This window comes from Phytophthora cinnamomi (assembly GCF_018691715.1).
Source record: "Phytophthora cinnamomi strain GKB4 chromosome Unknown Contig29, whole genome shotgun sequence".
NCBI lineage: Eukaryota > Oomycota > Peronosporomycetes > Peronosporales > Peronosporaceae > Phytophthora > Phytophthora cinnamomi.
Genome location: NW_027150962.1, coordinates 747,718 through 764,695, shown reverse-complemented (window position 1 = coordinate 764,695; position 16,978 = coordinate 747,718). Strand labels below are relative to the sequence as shown.

The following is a 16,978-nucleotide window of genomic DNA, read 5'->3' as shown; positions in this document are numbered from 1 at the left end:
AGAGACAGCAACAGCAAGTACAGCAGCAGCAGGAATTGGCACAGCTACACCAGCTCCAAGCGTTCCTGCAGTTCCAACAGTTGCAGTGACGCGAGCGGACCCGGCAGCTACAGCAGCAACAGTAACAGCTTATCAATGAGTTTACGGGCCTTGTTCCAGTGTCACTGGCGCAGTTCCTCCATCAAGACTTCTTCTCGCTGTTCCAACCGCCTCCATCATCCTTCCCGCAGTACTCAGACCTACATAGTGATGGTTTGGATAACTTTTGAAATCATTTAAAACGCTGTGAAAAATCATTATTAATTGCGCAATAGCTCAAAAATAGATCAAAACTATCCTGAATCAAACTGGATTTGCGCAGCTCACACTCATCGCTCTCTTTCAAGAGCCGCGTGACTCTCCAGGTACGAGTGCAGTCGCTCCCAGTCCACACCCTCACTCGAAACGGTGTGGCGATTCACGTAGACATGTGCTAGCTCACCTTGTCGGTCGTCAATCTGTACGCTTCTTCGAATGGATGAAGTCCATAATACTCCAGGCGCGCTCACTTGAAGACGAGGACGGAGGGATAACGGAAACGCATTTGGCAAGCTCCCACTGCAGCGGGTACTTCTCCTGTTTCAAGTACCACCAGTCTCGCGGTTGTACTCCCTCAATGTGCGTTACTTCTTCATCCGCTCGCCTGCGTTTCTCTCCAGCATAGCTGTACAGGCCATCATTGAATTGTGCTCTCGTCACCTTTATGTCTCGTAGAATCCCACTCCTTTCGGTGAAATCACACCCCTGGAAGATGGTATCGCTTTCATCACTGCCGATAAACTCATTGAGATTTGTGTGCGGGTCTAGACGAAAGGACAAGTCAATTTCATAGGTGTGCACGTATTTCAACCGCTCTTTAATTATGGCCTTGGCTGCAGCTTGATGTCCATTCCGTTGGGCGACAGTACCGTAAGTATCGTGGTTAACAAACCATGGAAATCGAGAATACACGTGTGACGTCGGGTAATATCCGACTCCAGTTCGCGCAGTGCCTCAATTATAGGGTCTATATATGCCACAACGTTCTCCAGCTTTACCTAGAATGCTTCACTACGGATATATCGCTCCACGCGACCAAGTTCCTCCGTTGCTGACCTACTCGCGGCTGAGTTCTGTATCAAATCTGCAAACTGAGCACCCAGAAACAGCTTTTTGTGAACGTCCTTGTTCTCAAGAACGCGAAAAGCCCGTGTGGAGTACCATCGAGTATTGGCGGGCATAACCAATGCGCGATGACGATTGCCGGTCGTCTCGTGCAACATAGCAAAACATTTGCTGAGTACTGCTTGATGGTCTCGAACGTGTGCCGTGATAGCTGACGTCTCACTTCGAATAGTCTTGAATCGTCGCATATCTCTGCGGTTTAATGAGAGTAACGACGTTCTCATGATACCGATCGCGTGCTCCACGAAGTAATGCTCCACTCAATCTCTTTCTACCCGGAAATCGAATCCGCGGAGCCAAAGCTGAAACGATTCGCTGAATACTTTGGATTTAACCAGCGTAAGTGGCAGAACACACAGGAAAAACATAGTAGCAAATACAAATTCAAGCTGTTGCTGCTGACTCGGTGTTGGCGCTAATGCGGACTGCGCTGCGCAGGTGTCATGACCAGCATCCACAGGAGCGTATCCATCAGCAGCCAACACTGTCCCTGGTAATGCAGATGCCTCTACTTGGTGTTGGACAACCGGGAGCCATTCGCGTACACACTGCTTGACGGCAGCAGGAGCGTCAGCACAACATCTTCCCAGGCTGCGCGCTGCGAATAACCACTTGACAGTAATTGCACTCGGCGCGTGGCTTCGATGATCCATCAGCAATCCTCTCGAAGGAGCTCCAGATCGCATGCTTTGGGCGACCAGGCACTCGAGCAGGTCGAACAGGAGGAGCTCGCACCTGAACGAGCGGGAAGTTTGAAATTCGTCGAGCAGCGAGTCGGGGAGATCGACGCACTGGTAGGGCAGTCGTCATATGTTCCTGTTGAGACTCTTCTTCCATGTTGTGTCCTCCGTTGCGTCAGCCATCGCGCCGCTCTTCTCTTGCCAAGAGTCTAGAATGGAGTGTGATGCCAACGAGTGAGAACTGCGCGAAGTGAGAGCGCAGGAAGGCATCCTAAGCCTTCGCTCGGGAGGGGGGACGATCTGGGGCGATCCGAGCCTACCGACTATCGCCATCAGAGGCTTGAAGCTGATTTCAGTTTCGAGTGTTGAACTTGTGGCGAAGAGACGGCCAAGCGAAACTCATATTTTGCTTAGTTTTGCTCGACTCACAACATTCAAAATATTTAGAACATTTAGATTATTCTGAAATTCGCGCTGCTCCAAACCGATACCGCTGCTAAACCTTGGCACACGATCAGCTAATACCCCCAGATATGTGATTTAATCATTTTAGGGAGGTACACATAAACACACCCATTCATCCCCAAGAACGGTATCGGGCTGATTTACACTGTAATATCGCATTACCTTTGAATTATCTATACCCTCTATTAAACAATTGAAGATGCCAAAAATTCTCAGCGGTACTGTATAAGTCCACCGACAACAGCAACTGCAGCCCACCACGACCCAGACCCTGGTCATTGAACCAACTTCTGCACTAGACCTGACGGAACGACGGTAACGTCTGCATCCAGACAGGCCGCGCGCTGATGCCACATCCCCATCGTTGATAGCAGCGCATAGTTGCGATATCGAGCGAGCATACGTCGTCGGTCTCCTTGACGAGCGAGGTCATGGCGGTTGGAGCGAGTCAGACCTTCCTGCACGAAATCATTGCGGAAGATCACCGATAGCCGCAGGTAGTGCTGGATGTAGTTCGCGAAGAGCGCCCTGGCTTTTCCGAACTTGACCTCGTCTTTGTATGTGCTCCACGTACGTCAGTTCGATACAATTGTAATAATATTACAATGTAAGATAACGTAATTGCAGATAACTCAGTCCAAGCTTTTGTACTCATATTAATAGCGCACAGTAGCAACATGTATTAATATCGTACCTAAAAGAACAGCCATACTTACTGTTCTGGGTCACGGCTTTCAATGCGTGGAGTCTGAATCTCAAGAGAGTTACTCGACATGATGGCGATCATCACGTTGGTTAAAAGGACCCTCATCTCGGAGCGTAGGCTTCCAACCTCGCCTTTTAACTCTGCTCGAAGATTTTTCACCTCAGTTCGAAGCGCGGTCGCCTCACCATGCAGCGTGGCCACCTCGGCTCGGACGCGATCGATGTCGGCCTGGACTTGTGCAACCGCTCGGTCGATGTCCGACTTGACTAGTCTTGCCGTCATGGCTGCAACTCGTTGCCCGAACGGCACTCTCATCCACTCCGGATCATCCTCCGTGGTAGGCACTGATTCCGCGCCAGTGGGGGCTCGGCCGTGTTGTGGAGTAGACATGGGTTAGTTAGGGGTGGGGGTGAGCGGTGACGAACCAAAAACAAAATGGGGGAGAGTTCTGGCGATGAAATTGACCATCACGGTTTTGGCTAACTCAGAAAGTGAGTTGCACCCTTAACCGGCACGTATAGGTTCTGATTTTGTTTCAATGGGTAGCATGCAGGACGAACTAATAAATCATGAATGCTCACCTACCCCTCACGTTAACCCAGTGCGCTCATGCAACAGCAGCGGACACACTACCATTTCGCATTTTGCACAAGGTCGCGCACAACCCCACCAATCAAGATGAGCCATCGCCAAACCCACGAGGGAGACCAAGCGTGGCAAGCAGAACTCGCTCTGCAGGCGGCTTCGGATTTGGCATTGTCCGTCCCCCAGCACGTTCGAGAAATTTTTATGCGAGCAAACGCCAGAATCATCGAGGGGTGCGTCTTCGCCGACCATCACGAAGAACCTCTTACCAAGATGGAGGCGACGGCCCTTGTCTACTGCATTCGGTACAATGAACCGTCACCGTGATTCAAGACGTGGTCGTTCTCACACCACCAAATGAAGGCGAAGCGCTGGCGCACAACACTAGAGTCAGCAAACTCGGCAGCTCACCAGAAGATGGCAAGAACCGGGTCGAGACGCTGTGGAAGAAAGGGAAGCGCTCCAACGATCCCGGTTACGCTACATTGACAACCGTGTCATTAGTCTGCCTCGGCACAATCCGTGGACTCATAACCGAACGAGGAGCCATGGACCTAGAAGCTAAGATTTATGGTAGGCTGATAAAAACAAACCTTGCCGCCAGTGCCAGGCTATCCGGCGAAAAACCGCACGAATTGAAAGAGCTCTTCTATTACAGGTTGCACTGGGCTCCAGTGAAGAAGATTATGATAGAGGAATTTGTAAAGTACAAGCCGACTTGGTGGAAGCACGTCTTCGGGATGTTTGTGGCATCGTACATGGATGCGATTGCCCACTACCGTGTCGAGTGGCAAGCAGAGAGACGATCTGACTTTGAGCACACCATCTCCAGTAAGTCCTTTCAGATGGAATTGGCCGTGGCGATTACCGTTGAACAGACACCACCAACCTTGCCATCGGCAACGTTCACTGAATCCTTGGAGGTAATCGACTCGCAGGAAGATGAGGACTCTGACGGCGACGAAACGCATATCTCGGACGACGAGGCGATTCTGCACCCGGGCCCCGGGCCCCGAGCCTCCACTCGAGAACTTGTATGGCTGCGGCCGCATGCGCTCGTAGTATCCAAGCATCCCGGACCTCGCCATTGAGGATTCTCAACCAGACGCCGAGCCTGCCACTGAAACTGATCCACCAATCGATACAACACACACGTAATGCGATATTACACTGTAATATCGCATTACTATTTAATTATATATTGTGGTTTGCAGATATTTTGTCGCTCGGATTTAGGGCTTAGATTGATCTCTGAGATAAAATAATTCGAAGACATAAAAATGCGAGACGGTAGTAAATCGACCTCTAGGCGCAGGTAACTCGCACCACCTCTTCCTACTTAACATAACGGGCGCATCGTTGGTTCTCAGGACACCGAGGTAACGTCGCCGGCCACTGCTACTCCGGTACGGCTCTATTGGATGTGTTTAACGGCTCATTAGCTTCGTCTGTGAGTGCACGTGCGGCTCCTGCATCACTCGGCTTTCCGCTTCTCTTTGGCGCGAGCAGCTCCCCGCCATGTAAGACCACATGATACTACACTACCATTTCACTTTAGGAAAAGCGTTTCGTATGAACTGCTGTAGCTCCTCTAAATAAAATGTAGGGTGAGCTTTCACGTACTTTCGAACACGGGTTACCACGTCGTTCGGCCAACGCGACGAGCGGTTAGTTCGATCTCCTTCATCAACCACACCATCGGCTTGTACCAACGTTGCAGTGTTCGCACGTTAGGCAAAAATATATCGCTAACATACTGCATACAGATTCCATACACATGCATAAGAAAAACAGCTCGTCAACGGTAGTCGATAGAGTGCATGCTGCACGATGAAGGTTTTCGGAAACTGCGGTGCTTCGACAGATCAGCAGCGCGATCTGCCGACCACTCGTCAAGTGTCCAGATGTAAGTGTCCAATTGCAAATTATATATATATAAATCGAGGCATTATAATCCGTACACAGCCATCGCGATTTAAAATAAATCGGCCCGAATTGCGTTTTTGGATCGGCAATTCGACCACAGATAGCGTAAATCGAGATCGATATCGAGGCTGGTGAAAATAACTTGGTCGAGTTAGTGACCATCTGTATTTATATCGGCGCCAGAAATTATAACTCGGGCAAACCACTAGGTGAAAACGACAAACGCATTGCAAAGCATAATATACTCTCTATTAAACAATTGAAGATGCCAAAGTTTCTCAGCGGTACTGTATCTGTACTTGCAGTAGGCTCGATCAACGCAGACAACAGCAACTGCAGCCCACCACGACCCAGACCCCGGTCATTGAACCAACTTCTGCACTAGACCTGACGGAACGACGGTAACGTCTGCATCCAGCCAGGCCACGTGCTGATGCCACATCCTCATCGTTGATAGCAGCGCATAGTTGCGGTATCGAGCGAGCATACGTCGTTGGTCTCCTTGACGAGCGCGGTCATGGCGGTTGGAGCGAGTCAGACCTTCCTGCGCGAAATCGTTGCGGAAGATCACCGATAGCCACGGGTAGTGTTCGCGAAGAGCGCCCTGACTTTTCCGAACTCGCCCAAGGACGACGTGAACATGGCGATGGACATCTTCTCCTTCGGGTAATTGAAGGGCCCGACGAGGTCGAAGAAGTCGTTAACGGTGCGATTCTTCCCCCAGGACTCGCGCTCGTCAAGTCCTCGCAAGCGCCATACTTCGTGCAGACAGATCTTCCCTGTACAGTGTCATTGCAATGTACTACACCCTTCTGCCTTGCTCGCTGCCGCCGCCGCCGCCGCCGCATCTAAAGATAATGGATGCCGTGCAATGCAGGCCTTCGTCAGCCTTTGCTGAGGCAGGCCCCAGATGGATACATGGGGCGCGTCACGCCTTGTGACACGTGGGCGCATCACCTGCAGCGCAATGCCTCGTCTATGCCATATGCCTTCGAAACCACATGCTGCTCAAGAGGCAAGTTCAAGCCTAACCAACCTGTAAACTCCGATACGCCCGCCAAAACAGTTGGTATCACTGTGAAGGGGCGCAGTGGAGTGACGTCATTCAGTTGATCGTCATGCGATTTTTTGACAAGCTTTCTCCGCCCCACACTTTTCGGTCAATGGAGACCGTTCCGGTTGACCAGCGAATGCAGGACGCTGCCGCTGCTGCAGCTCCCCATTATTCGCAGCGGCAGCAAGCCACTAGACCTCGCATCTCCCCCCGCACGGGCGCGCTTCGTTTCTACTGCGGCGGTCGCTGCAGCATCGCCCGGGCAACCATGAGCGCCAGAGCGGCCATCCGCTGGCGCGCAAAGAGCCCAGCCCCGTGCGTGCGCTTCGACCGAAGCGTAAAGAAATCAGTAGTGGCTCCGGATCTGGGGCGGTGCTGGTGACATTGCCAGCTCCGCCGGAACGACGAGCTCCACAGGTTGCTCTTGACCTCGTCTTTGTATGTGCTCCGCGTACGTCAGTTCGAGTCCGCGCCACCAAAACGATGACGCGCTGCGGGGGTCGAAATGGCCCGCCGCTGACAACCCGCCTGGCTCGCCTTGACTCGGCGTTTGTATGGCTGCATTTTGGGCCAATCGCGCGGCGCCATTAGCCGTTTCAATTGTGCTAGGCCGGCGCATTCCGCTCTCCACCAGCGACCAAAGCATCAGCATCAGCTCCCTCTCGACCTCCCGCCGTCCCCGCCCCTCTTCATGCCGGGCCATTCCACAACTGGAGCCGCAGGGGAGACGACGCCCGAGACGCAAGACGACATGGCGCCCCAGGAAGCCGAGGTCGCCGCGCCGCGCAGCGACAGCAACCCGCTGAGCTACAGCAGCATGGCCGAGTACGTGCGGCTGCAGCAGGGCTCGCGCCCCATCACGTCCGTGCTCATCGCGAACAACGGCATCTCGGCCGTCAAGGCCATCCGCAGCATCCGCAGCTGGAGCTACGAGATGTTCGCGGACGAGCACGTCGTGACGTTCGTGGTCATGGCCACGCCCGAGGACCTCAAGGCCAACGCCGAGTACATCCGCATGGCCGAGCACGTCGTCGAGGTGCCCGGCGGCTCCAACAACCACAACTACGCCAACGTGGCGCTCATCATCGAGATCGCCGAGCGCTTCAACGTGGACGCCGTCTGGGCCGGCTGGGGCCACGCCAGCGAGAACCCGCACCTGCCCGAGACGCTCGCGCAGACGGAGCGCAAGATCGTCTTCATCGGCCCGCCGGCCAAGCCCATGCGCGCGCTCGGCGACAAGATCGGCTCCACCATCATCGCGCAGAGCGCCAAGGTGCCCACCATCGCCTGGAACGGCGACGGCATGGAGGTGGACTACAGGGCCCACGACGGCATCCCCGACGAGATCTACGACGCCGCCATGCTGCGCGACGGCCAGCACTGCCTCGAGGAGTGCAGGCGCATCGGCTTCCCCGTCATGATCAAGGCCAGCGAGGGCGGCGGCGGCAAGGGCATCCGCATGGTGCACGACGAGGACAAGGTGCTCAGCGCCTGGGAGGCCGTGCGCGGCGAGATCCCCGGCTCCCCCATCTTCGTCATGAAGCTCGCGCCCAAGTCGCGCCACCTCGAGGTGCAGCTGCTGGCCGACTCGTACGGCAACGCCATCGCGCTCAGCGGCCGCGACTGCTCCGTGCAGCGCCGCCACCAGAAGATCGTCGAGGAAGGCCCCGTGCTCGCCCCCACCGAGGACGTCTGGGAGCAGATGATGCGCGCCGCCACGCGCCTCGCCAAGGAGGTCGAGTACGTCAACGCCGGCACGGTCGAGTACCTCTTCAGCGAGCTGCCCGAGGACAAGGGCAACGCCTTCTTCTTCCTCGAGCTCAACCCGCGCCTGCAGGTGGAGCACCCCGTGACGGAGATGATCACCCACGTGAACCTGCCCGCCGCGCAGCTGCAGGTGGCCATGGGCATCCCGCTGCACTGCATCCCCGACGTGCGTCGTCTGTACAACAAGGATGCGTTCGAGACGACCCCCATCGACTTCGACACGGAGAAGCAGAAGCCCCCGCACGGACACGTCATCGCCGCGCGTATCACGGCCGAAGACCCGAACGCCGGCTTCCAGCCCACCAGTGGCGCCATCCAGGAGCTCAACTTCCGCAGCACGCCCGACGTGTGGGGCTACTTCTCGGTGGACTCGTCCGGCCAGGTGCACGAGTTCGCCGACTCGCAGATCGGCCACCTGTTCTCGTGGAGCCCGACGCGCGAGAAGGCCCGCAAGAACATGATCCTCGCCCTCAAGGAGCTGTCCATCCGCGGTGACATCCACACCACCGTCGAGTACATCGTCAACATGATGGAGTCGGACGATTTCAAACACAACCGCATCTCCACGTCGTGGCTGGACGAGCGCATCTCGCACCACAACGAAGTGCGTCTGCAGGGCCGCCCGGAACCGCTCATGGTCGTCCTCGTCGGCGCCGTGTGCTGCGCGTACCAGGCGTCGAACGCGCTGCAGGAGGAGTACGTCAGCCAGATCGAGCGCGGCCAGCTCCCCCACAACCACTTCCTGTCCCAGGAGGAGTCGCTGGAGCTCATTTACGAAGGCATCAAGTACAACATCAAGGCGTGCCGCAGCGGCCCCATCCAGTTCACACTCTTCTGCAACGACTCGTACGTGCAGGTGGAGATCCGCACGCTCTCGGACGGCGGCTTCCTGGTGCTGCTGAACGGCAAGTCGCACGTCGCGTACGCTACCAAGGAGGCCCAGGGCCTGCGTCTTGTGGTGGACAGCCACACGTGCGTGTTCACCAAGGAGTACGACCCCACGCGCCTGGTGACCAACACGGCCGGTAAGCTCGCTCGCTACCTGGTGGACGACGGCGCCAGCCTGCGTCGCGGCATGCCGTACGCTGAAATCGAGGTGATGAAGATGTACATGCCGCTGCTGACCCCGGAGGCCGGTGTGATCCGCCTGCTCAAGTCGGAGGGTGCTGTGCTGGCCCCTGGCGACTGCATCGCTACCATGGAGCTTGACGACCCGTCGTGCGTGAAGAAGTCGGACGTGTACATGGGCAAGCTCCCATCGGCGGAGAACACCAACGGAAACAGCACCAAGTCTGTCCACAAGATGCGCAAGTCGCTGGCTGTCCTCAAGAGCGTGCTGCAGGGTTACTACGCCCCCGAGGACCTCACGCACAAGGCACTGGTCGACCTGTTCCAGGTGTTGAACGAGCCCCTGTTGCCCGTCGAGGAGATCAAGGAGGCCATGTCGTCGCTGGCGGGCCGCATCCCGCTTGACGTGTTCGCCAAGATCACGGACAAGGTCCAGACCTTCAAGAAGGCTGTGTCGGAGGAGCCCACGGCCACCCACGAGTTCAACGTCGCCGACGTGGTTGAGATTCTGGACGAGCACAAGAAGACGCTCTCGACGGACCGTCAGCGCTCGGACTTCGAGGCCTCCGTGGTGACGCTCCGCGACATCGCCACCAAGTACAAGCACGGCCTGCTGTCTGGTGAGGAGGCGGTGCTGACCGAGCTCATCAACGAGTACTTCACGGTGGAGACGGTGTACGCGAACTCGCACAACATCGAGGATGTGGTGATGGCCCTGCGTCAGCAGAACTCGGCCGACCTGAACAAGGTCTTCGCCATCGCTCGCTCGCACAAGGCGCTGGAGGCGAAGAACAAGCTGCTGCTGCAGCTCCTGGCCCAGATGGCGCGCGGCACGGCCGTGGCTCCTCGCAAGTCGATGAAGACTGCGGCGTTCGTGCCGCTCCTCGAGAAGCTTGCTACGTTCAAGGAGAACCAGTACTCGCTCGTGGCTCTTGAGGCCCGTCAGCTGCTGATCGACAACAAGATGCCGTCCTACCGCGACCGCCTCAGCCAGGTGGAGAAGGTGCTCAAGGACTACATCGCCGATGGCTCGTCGACCGACCTTGCTGCCGCGTGCGGTAACCTGCTGGACCAGTCGCAGCCGCTGTTCGACCTGCTTATCTCGCTCCTTGACCACGAGGACGAGAAGATCCGCGAGTTGGCTCTGGAGCTGTACGCGCTGCGTGTGTACCGCTCGTACCTGATCGAGTCCATGGAGACCATGAGCTTCAACGACATCTTCGCCAAGACGTTCCAGTTCAAGTCGCCCGTGGTCGATGCGCTTGCGGTCGGCGTCGCCCCTGCTGAGAGTTACGACGACCTGGCGAGCCTGCTGCGCCGCAACAGCTCTGCCAGCTCGCTGGACCTGGGCGAGCAGAACTCCGAGGAGAGCAGCGAGGAGCAGGAGGTGGCGGAGAAGCCGCTGGCCAAGCCGGTTGAGAGCTACCAGAAGATCTCGCCGGACTTTGAGCGTCACGGCGCCATCATTCGCCTTGCCAACCTGGAGGCTTTCCAGAAGTCCTTCACGGACGTTATGACGCTGTTCCCGCTGGCCAAGAAGACGCTGTCGGTGCGCAAGGACCCGCTGGTGAACGTGCTGCACGTCATCCTGGTGGACGAGCACTCGGAGGAGGCCAACCTTCTGGAGCAGGCTGAGGCTTACCTCAAGACGGTCGACCAGGACCTTCGCGCGCACAACATCCGTCGAGTGACGTTCTCCGTGCGCCCGCAGAACATCGAGAACATCTCGGTGCACAACGCGGACATGGCCCTGTACCCGAACATCTACACCTTCCCGGGCCGCCTGAACTACAGCGAGGACAAGATCCTGCGCCACATGGAGGCGCCTCTCGCCTACAAGCTGGAGCTGCGTCGTCTTCAGAACTACAGCGTCACGCCTCTTGCGTCGGAGAACAAGAACGTTCATCTGTACCTGGCCAAGATGAAGGAGTCCGACTCGCACATCGTGACCGACCGCTTCCAGCGCATCTTCGTGCGCGCTGTGGTGCGTCAGCTGGACCACGATGGCAGTGGCTCTCGCTCGCAGTACGACGCCTACCCGGGCCCCGAGCGCTCGCTGGTTGACGCTCTGAACGCCCTGGAGGTGAACCTTGCCAACCCGCTGGTCAAGAAGTCGTCGCTGCCGACCAAGAACAACCACGTGTACCTGAACATCCTGCCGCAGGCCATTGTGGACCCGCAGTACCTCGAGGGTGTGATCCGCATTCTTGCGTACCGCTACGCCGAGCGTCTGGAGCAGCTACGCGTGTCGACGGTGGAGCTCAAGATCATCGCGCGCTTCAACAGCGAGGCCCCGGCGATCCCCGTGCGCCTTGTGGCCGAGAACCCCACGGGCTACGTGGTCCGTGTGCAGGCGTACGTCGAGGCCGCTGGCCACGACGAGCCTATCTTCACCTCCATCGGTGACGAGACTCACGGCGAGCTCGACGGCATGCCAGTCACGACGCCGTACCCGGTGGTGTTCCCGTTTGACAAGAAGCGTCAGATGGCCAAGGCCATGTCGAACACGGTGTACGTGTACGACTTCCTGGAGCTCATCGAGTACAACCTGCTGCGCCAGTGGCGCAAGTACGTGCAGCAGCGTACGCGCGGTGGCGGTTCCAAAATCACCATCCCGAACCTGCTGATGGAGACGCGCGAGCTGATCCTAGACGCGACTGGCAAGTCTCTGACGGAGACGACACGCCCGCGCGGCCAGAACGACATCGGCATGGTGGCGTGGCTGCTGACGCTGTACACGCCGGAGTTCCCGGATGGACGTGAGATCATCATCATCGCCAACGACATCACGTTCAAGGCCGGCTCCTTCGGTACCCGCGAGGACACGCTGTTCGACCTGGCGTCGAAGCTGGCTCGCTCGAAGGGTATCCCCCGCTTCTTCTTCTCGGCTAACGCTGGCGCCCGCATCGGTATGGCCGAGTCCATCAAGGCCCTGTACAAGGTGTGCTGGAAGGACGAGACCAACCCGACCAAGGGCTTCGAGTACCTGTACCTGACGCCCGAGGACTACAAGGTTGCCTCGGCCGAGGGCTCTGTGAACGCCAAGCTGCTGGTCACTAGCACGGGCGAGGAGCGCTACGTGCTGAACGACATTGTGGGTCGCGAGATCGATCTTGGTGTGGAGTGCCTGCGCGGCAGCGGTACCATTGCCGGCGAGACGTCGCGCGCCTACCAGGACGTGTTCACGCTGACGTACGCCTGCGGCCGCAGTGTCGGCATCGGCGCCTACCTGGTGCGACTGGGCCAGCGTACGGTGCAGAACGCCACGCACTCGCCGATCATCCTGACGGGTTACCAGGCCCTGAACAAGCTCATGGGCAAGGAGGTTTACACCTCGAACGACCAACTGGGCGGCGTGAAGATCATGCACACGAACGGTGTGACGCACCTGACGGCCAAGAACCACCTCTCGGGCATCTACTCGATCCTCGAGTGGCTGGCGTTCGTGCCGGCGGTCCGCCGCGGCCCGCTGCCGATCCGCGACCTGACTGGAGTGGATGAGATCGAGCGCACGGTGGACTTCTGCCCCGCCGACAAGAGCACGCAGTACGACCCGCGTGCGCTGCTGGCGGGTAAGGTCGACGAGGCGACGGGCAAGTGGGTCTCGGGCCTCATGGACAAGGACTCGTTCCGCGAGACGCTTGACGGCTGGGCCAAGAGCGTGATCGTCGGCCGCGGCCGCCTTGGTGGCATCCCGTGCGGTGTGGTGGTGACGGAGGTACGCACGTCCGAGAAGGTGATCCCTGCCGACCCGGCCACGCCTGCCTCGCAGGAGAACCTGATGCCGCAGGCTGGTCAGGTGTGGTTCCCGGACTCGGCCCACAAGACGGCCACTGCCATCAAGGACTTCAAGGGCGAGGACCTGCCGCTGTTCATCCTGGCCAACTGGCGTGGTTTCTCCGGTGGCCAGCGCGACATGTTCGACGAGGTGCTCAAGTTCGGCGCTGCCATCGTGGACGGCCTCGTCAACTACGAGCAGCCCGTGTTCGTGTACATCCCGCCGTTCGCTGAGCTGCGTGGTGGCGCGTGGGCCGTGGTGGACCCCACCATCAACGAGGGCATCATGGAGATGTACGCCGACCCGCAGGGCCGCGGTGGTGTGCTCGAGCCGGCCGGTCTCATTGAGATCAAGTACCGCAAGAAGCAGCTCCTGCAGACCATGCACCGCCTCGACGACAAGCTCAAGCAGCTCACCGCGCGTCTTGCCGAGCTGTCGCCGGAGGAGAAGGAGACCGAGGGCGCCAAGATCTCGGCCGAGATCAAGACCCGCGAGGAAACGCTGCTGCCGATCTACGTGCAGGTGGCCACGGAGTTCGGCGACCTGCACGACACGCCTGGCCGCATGAAGTCCGTGGGCTGCATCCGCCAGGTTGTGCCCTGGTCCAACTCGCGCAAGTTCTTCTACTGGCGCCTCAAGCGCCAGCTCGCGGAGTTCACGCTGCGCCGCCAGGTGGTGGCTGCGAGCGCCGGCGGCCCGCGCGCGACGACCTTCGTGGGCTCGGAGCAGGTGATCAAGGGCTGGTTCACGGAGGCCGTGAACGGTGGCCGTGTGCCGCGTCAGCAGAACGTGTCGGTGTCCGAGCTCTGGTCGCACGGCGACTCGGACGTGCTGGTGTGGCTGTCCAGCGACAAGGAGTGGATCGCCTCTCGTGTTGCTGAGCTCCGCCAGGAGCAGATGGCCTCGCAGGTCGTGGAGATCGGCCGCAAGGACCCCAAGGCCGCTGTGGCTGGCATCCTGGAGGTGCTCAACCTGCTGAGCGACAAGGACCGCGAGGAGGCTGTGGCCGCGCTGCGCCGCGGTTCCATCTTCCACAAGTAAGCTGGAGAGATAGTTAAGGGATAGTTTTGCAGGTGTTGTGCATGAGTTAGGTAGAGAGAGAGAACACGTGAATGAATATGTATCGCTTCATGACTTTCGATTTGATAGTGTCTTCACCGTGACAACGCGAAACTTCGAAGCAAAAGGATCAAACACAGCGATACTTGACTATGGTGCGACGACTACCAAGCGCACACTTCTCTTTGAACAATCTAGCTGAAAGCGGAGCCCTGACGTTGCCTGGCAACTTCCTCAGCCAACTCCTGGTATCCCGGCGGGCACGACATGGAGCGTTCGAGACCCGCCAAGTCTGCCACCGACTTCTCCGACTTGCCGAGGATGCTGATGTCGTGGAACTTCGTGATGGTGGGCACGGGGGATCCAATCTGGTCCTCGCCCTCGCCCTCGCGAGGCTCCTCGCCTTCCTCCTCGTGCGCCGGGGGCGGCGGCGGGGTCTCGGTCTGCAGCTTGGCCTTCTCAGCAAGCACCAGCGAGCGCTCGTGCATGTACTCGCTCCAGTCGAGCTTCTTCGGCTCGGCCAGCTTGCCCAGATACGGCGCGTACTTCTTGACGAACTCGCGCACTTCCTTCTGCAGCTCAGCGCGCTGGCGCGGGAGCTCATCTTGCGTAGCCTTGTACGTCGGCAGCAGACGGTAGAACAGCGGGCGCACGGTTTTCAGCTCAATCATTCCAGCCTCCACGGAGCGAACGCCAAAGAAGGAGAACAGAGGGAACGACACCATGAGCAGCGCGATCGAGGACCAGTACCAGTCCGTGAAGGCTACAGCGGCAGCAAGGTACATGAACCACAGCAGCGGCACCGCCAAGATCGAAAACTGAATCTTCTTGCTCAGAACAACGTCGCGCGCCATGACCTTGACCTTGGAGCCCTCGAGCGCCTTCTTCTGAGCCGTGTTCGCCACGTAGCGCGCCAAAATGCCCACCGGCGCGTTCAGAATGAAAGACGGGATCGAAGCCAGAAGCAGAATCAGCGTGCCGTACAGAGCGGAGCCGAGTACATCGTGAATAGTCCACCAAGGAATGTAAGGCACCTGGTGGTCCTTGAGACCCATCTTCTGCAGCGTCTTGTAGTAAGTGTCCAGCTTGTGCTGGAGCACCGCAAGGTCTTCACGGGCCTCAGGAACATCTTGCAACACCTTGTAGCCCTCGGCAAAGCGGCGGTTGAGGTCCTGCGTTTCCTTCGCCGACAGACGAACGCCAGAGCGCTGGAACAGGCGACGGGCAGTGAGCACCTCCTGCATGACGCCGTAGCTCGGCGTCGTCACGATCACCGAGCGCATGCTCTCCTCCACGCGGTGCAAGAAGGTGTTGCATGCCGTGCGCTTGTCTTCCTCGTACTTCTCCATCAGCATCTGGTCCACCGTGATGGGGGTGCCAAACTCCACCGTCACGCGTCCCCGGAAGCGGTGGCCGCGGAAGTAGTTGAGTCCCACGGGCACCACGGGCACGTTAATGTTGTACTTGTCCTTGACTCCGAGCGCCATGATGGCCACACCGGCCTTGAGCGGCAGCAGGTCCGTGCGGTCGTGCGATCCTCCCTCGGGGAAGATGCCGATGCAGTTGCCGCGCTTCAAGTGCGTGTACACCTTGGCGAAGGTCACGGACTGGTCCACGCGCTTCAAGATGCCGAAGGGGCCGTGCTCGAGCACCGGCTTGCCCTCTCCGTCCTGGAGCGGCGCGTTCAGCAGCAGCTGCGCGTCGTCCAGCACCTGCAGGATCTTGACGGGCGAGCCCGAGTCCTTGACGCTCTTGCCCTGGAAGCGGATCTGGTCGCCGGGCGTCACCTGCTTGGTGAAGCTCGTGCCCTGTCCCTGCACGAGCCACTGGGGCTTGCCGCTGCTGGCGCCGCCGCTGGCGGAGCTGGCGGGCGTGACGGCTTCGCCGCTGGCCAGCCTGACGTGGCCCACGCCGGCGGCCACCGAGTCCTGCGGACGCACCACCGGGATGCAGCCCATGATGCGGGCCAGGTGGCCCACGACGGGCAGGTGCCACGACTTCTCGGCGATCATGAAGCCCACCTTGCGCGGACTCGTCATCATGACCACGAGGCCGTCCACGAACTGGTTGGCGTGGTTGCCCGTGAAGATCACGGGGCCCTCGGCGGGCACGTTGTCCAGGCCGATGAGGTCCACGCTCTTGAACGAGATGCTGAGGATGCTGTTGAGGAAGACGCGCGTGGAGCGGTAGATCACGTCCGCCGCGTTGTGGAACAGCAGCCCCAGCATCATGCCCACGGCCAGCAGCCCCCAGTAGTCGGACGGCACGCCCAGGAACTTGCTCACGGCCTTGATGGGGCTGCAGAGCGAGGTGTATACAGTTAGTATACAGGTAGTATACACACGGAGAGAAGCATGGGGGTATGTATACGAACGTACTTGAGCGAGTCGACGGCCAGCATGAGCAGCAGACACAGCGCCAGGAACTGCGTCCACGTGTCATTCAGCACCTCCTTGTTGTGGAACTTCATCCTGCAGGGCTGGGTGGGTGGCTGGGTGGGTGGGTGGCTGAGTGGGTCTTTTTGTCTCTCTCGCGCGCTTTGATCTCTTTCTTGGCCGGCAGATCGGGAACTGACCTGCTTCCAGAATGCGAGGAAGCGCTCACTTGGCGTTTGTATGGGGATTTGAGGCAAGATCGCGTCTGGCGCGTCACGAATCTGCGGGCGGGCCGTCCCGCGGGTCGGAGAC

The 16,978-nt window shown here is 58.6% G+C and overlaps 2 protein-coding genes across 2 annotated transcripts; one reads left to right on the top strand and one right to left on the bottom strand.

The window, feature by feature from the left end:
* Positions 1 to 7,370: 7,370 nt before the first annotated feature.
* IUM83_10066 (Acetyl-CoA carboxylase) lies at positions 7,371 to 14,273 on the top strand (the record flags this gene model as incomplete). The annotated part of the gene is made up of 2 exons (XM_067934551.1): positions 7,371 to 11,105; positions 11,166 to 14,273. The coding sequence occupies 2 exons, from the start codon at positions 7,371 to 7,373 to the stop codon at positions 14,271 to 14,273; spliced, it is 6,843 nt and encodes a 2,280-aa protein (XP_067793325.1).
* Positions 14,274 to 14,485: 212 nt separating this feature from the next.
* IUM83_10065 (Glycerol-3-phosphate O-acyltransferase) lies at positions 14,486 to 16,761 on the bottom strand (the record flags this gene model as incomplete). The annotated part of the gene is made up of 2 exons (XM_067934550.1): positions 14,486 to 16,589; positions 16,670 to 16,761. 2 exons carry the CDS (start codon positions 16,759 to 16,761, stop codon positions 14,486 to 14,488), a joined length of 2,196 nt encoding a protein of 731 aa, XP_067793408.1.
* Positions 16,762 to 16,978: the final 217 nt, after the last annotated feature.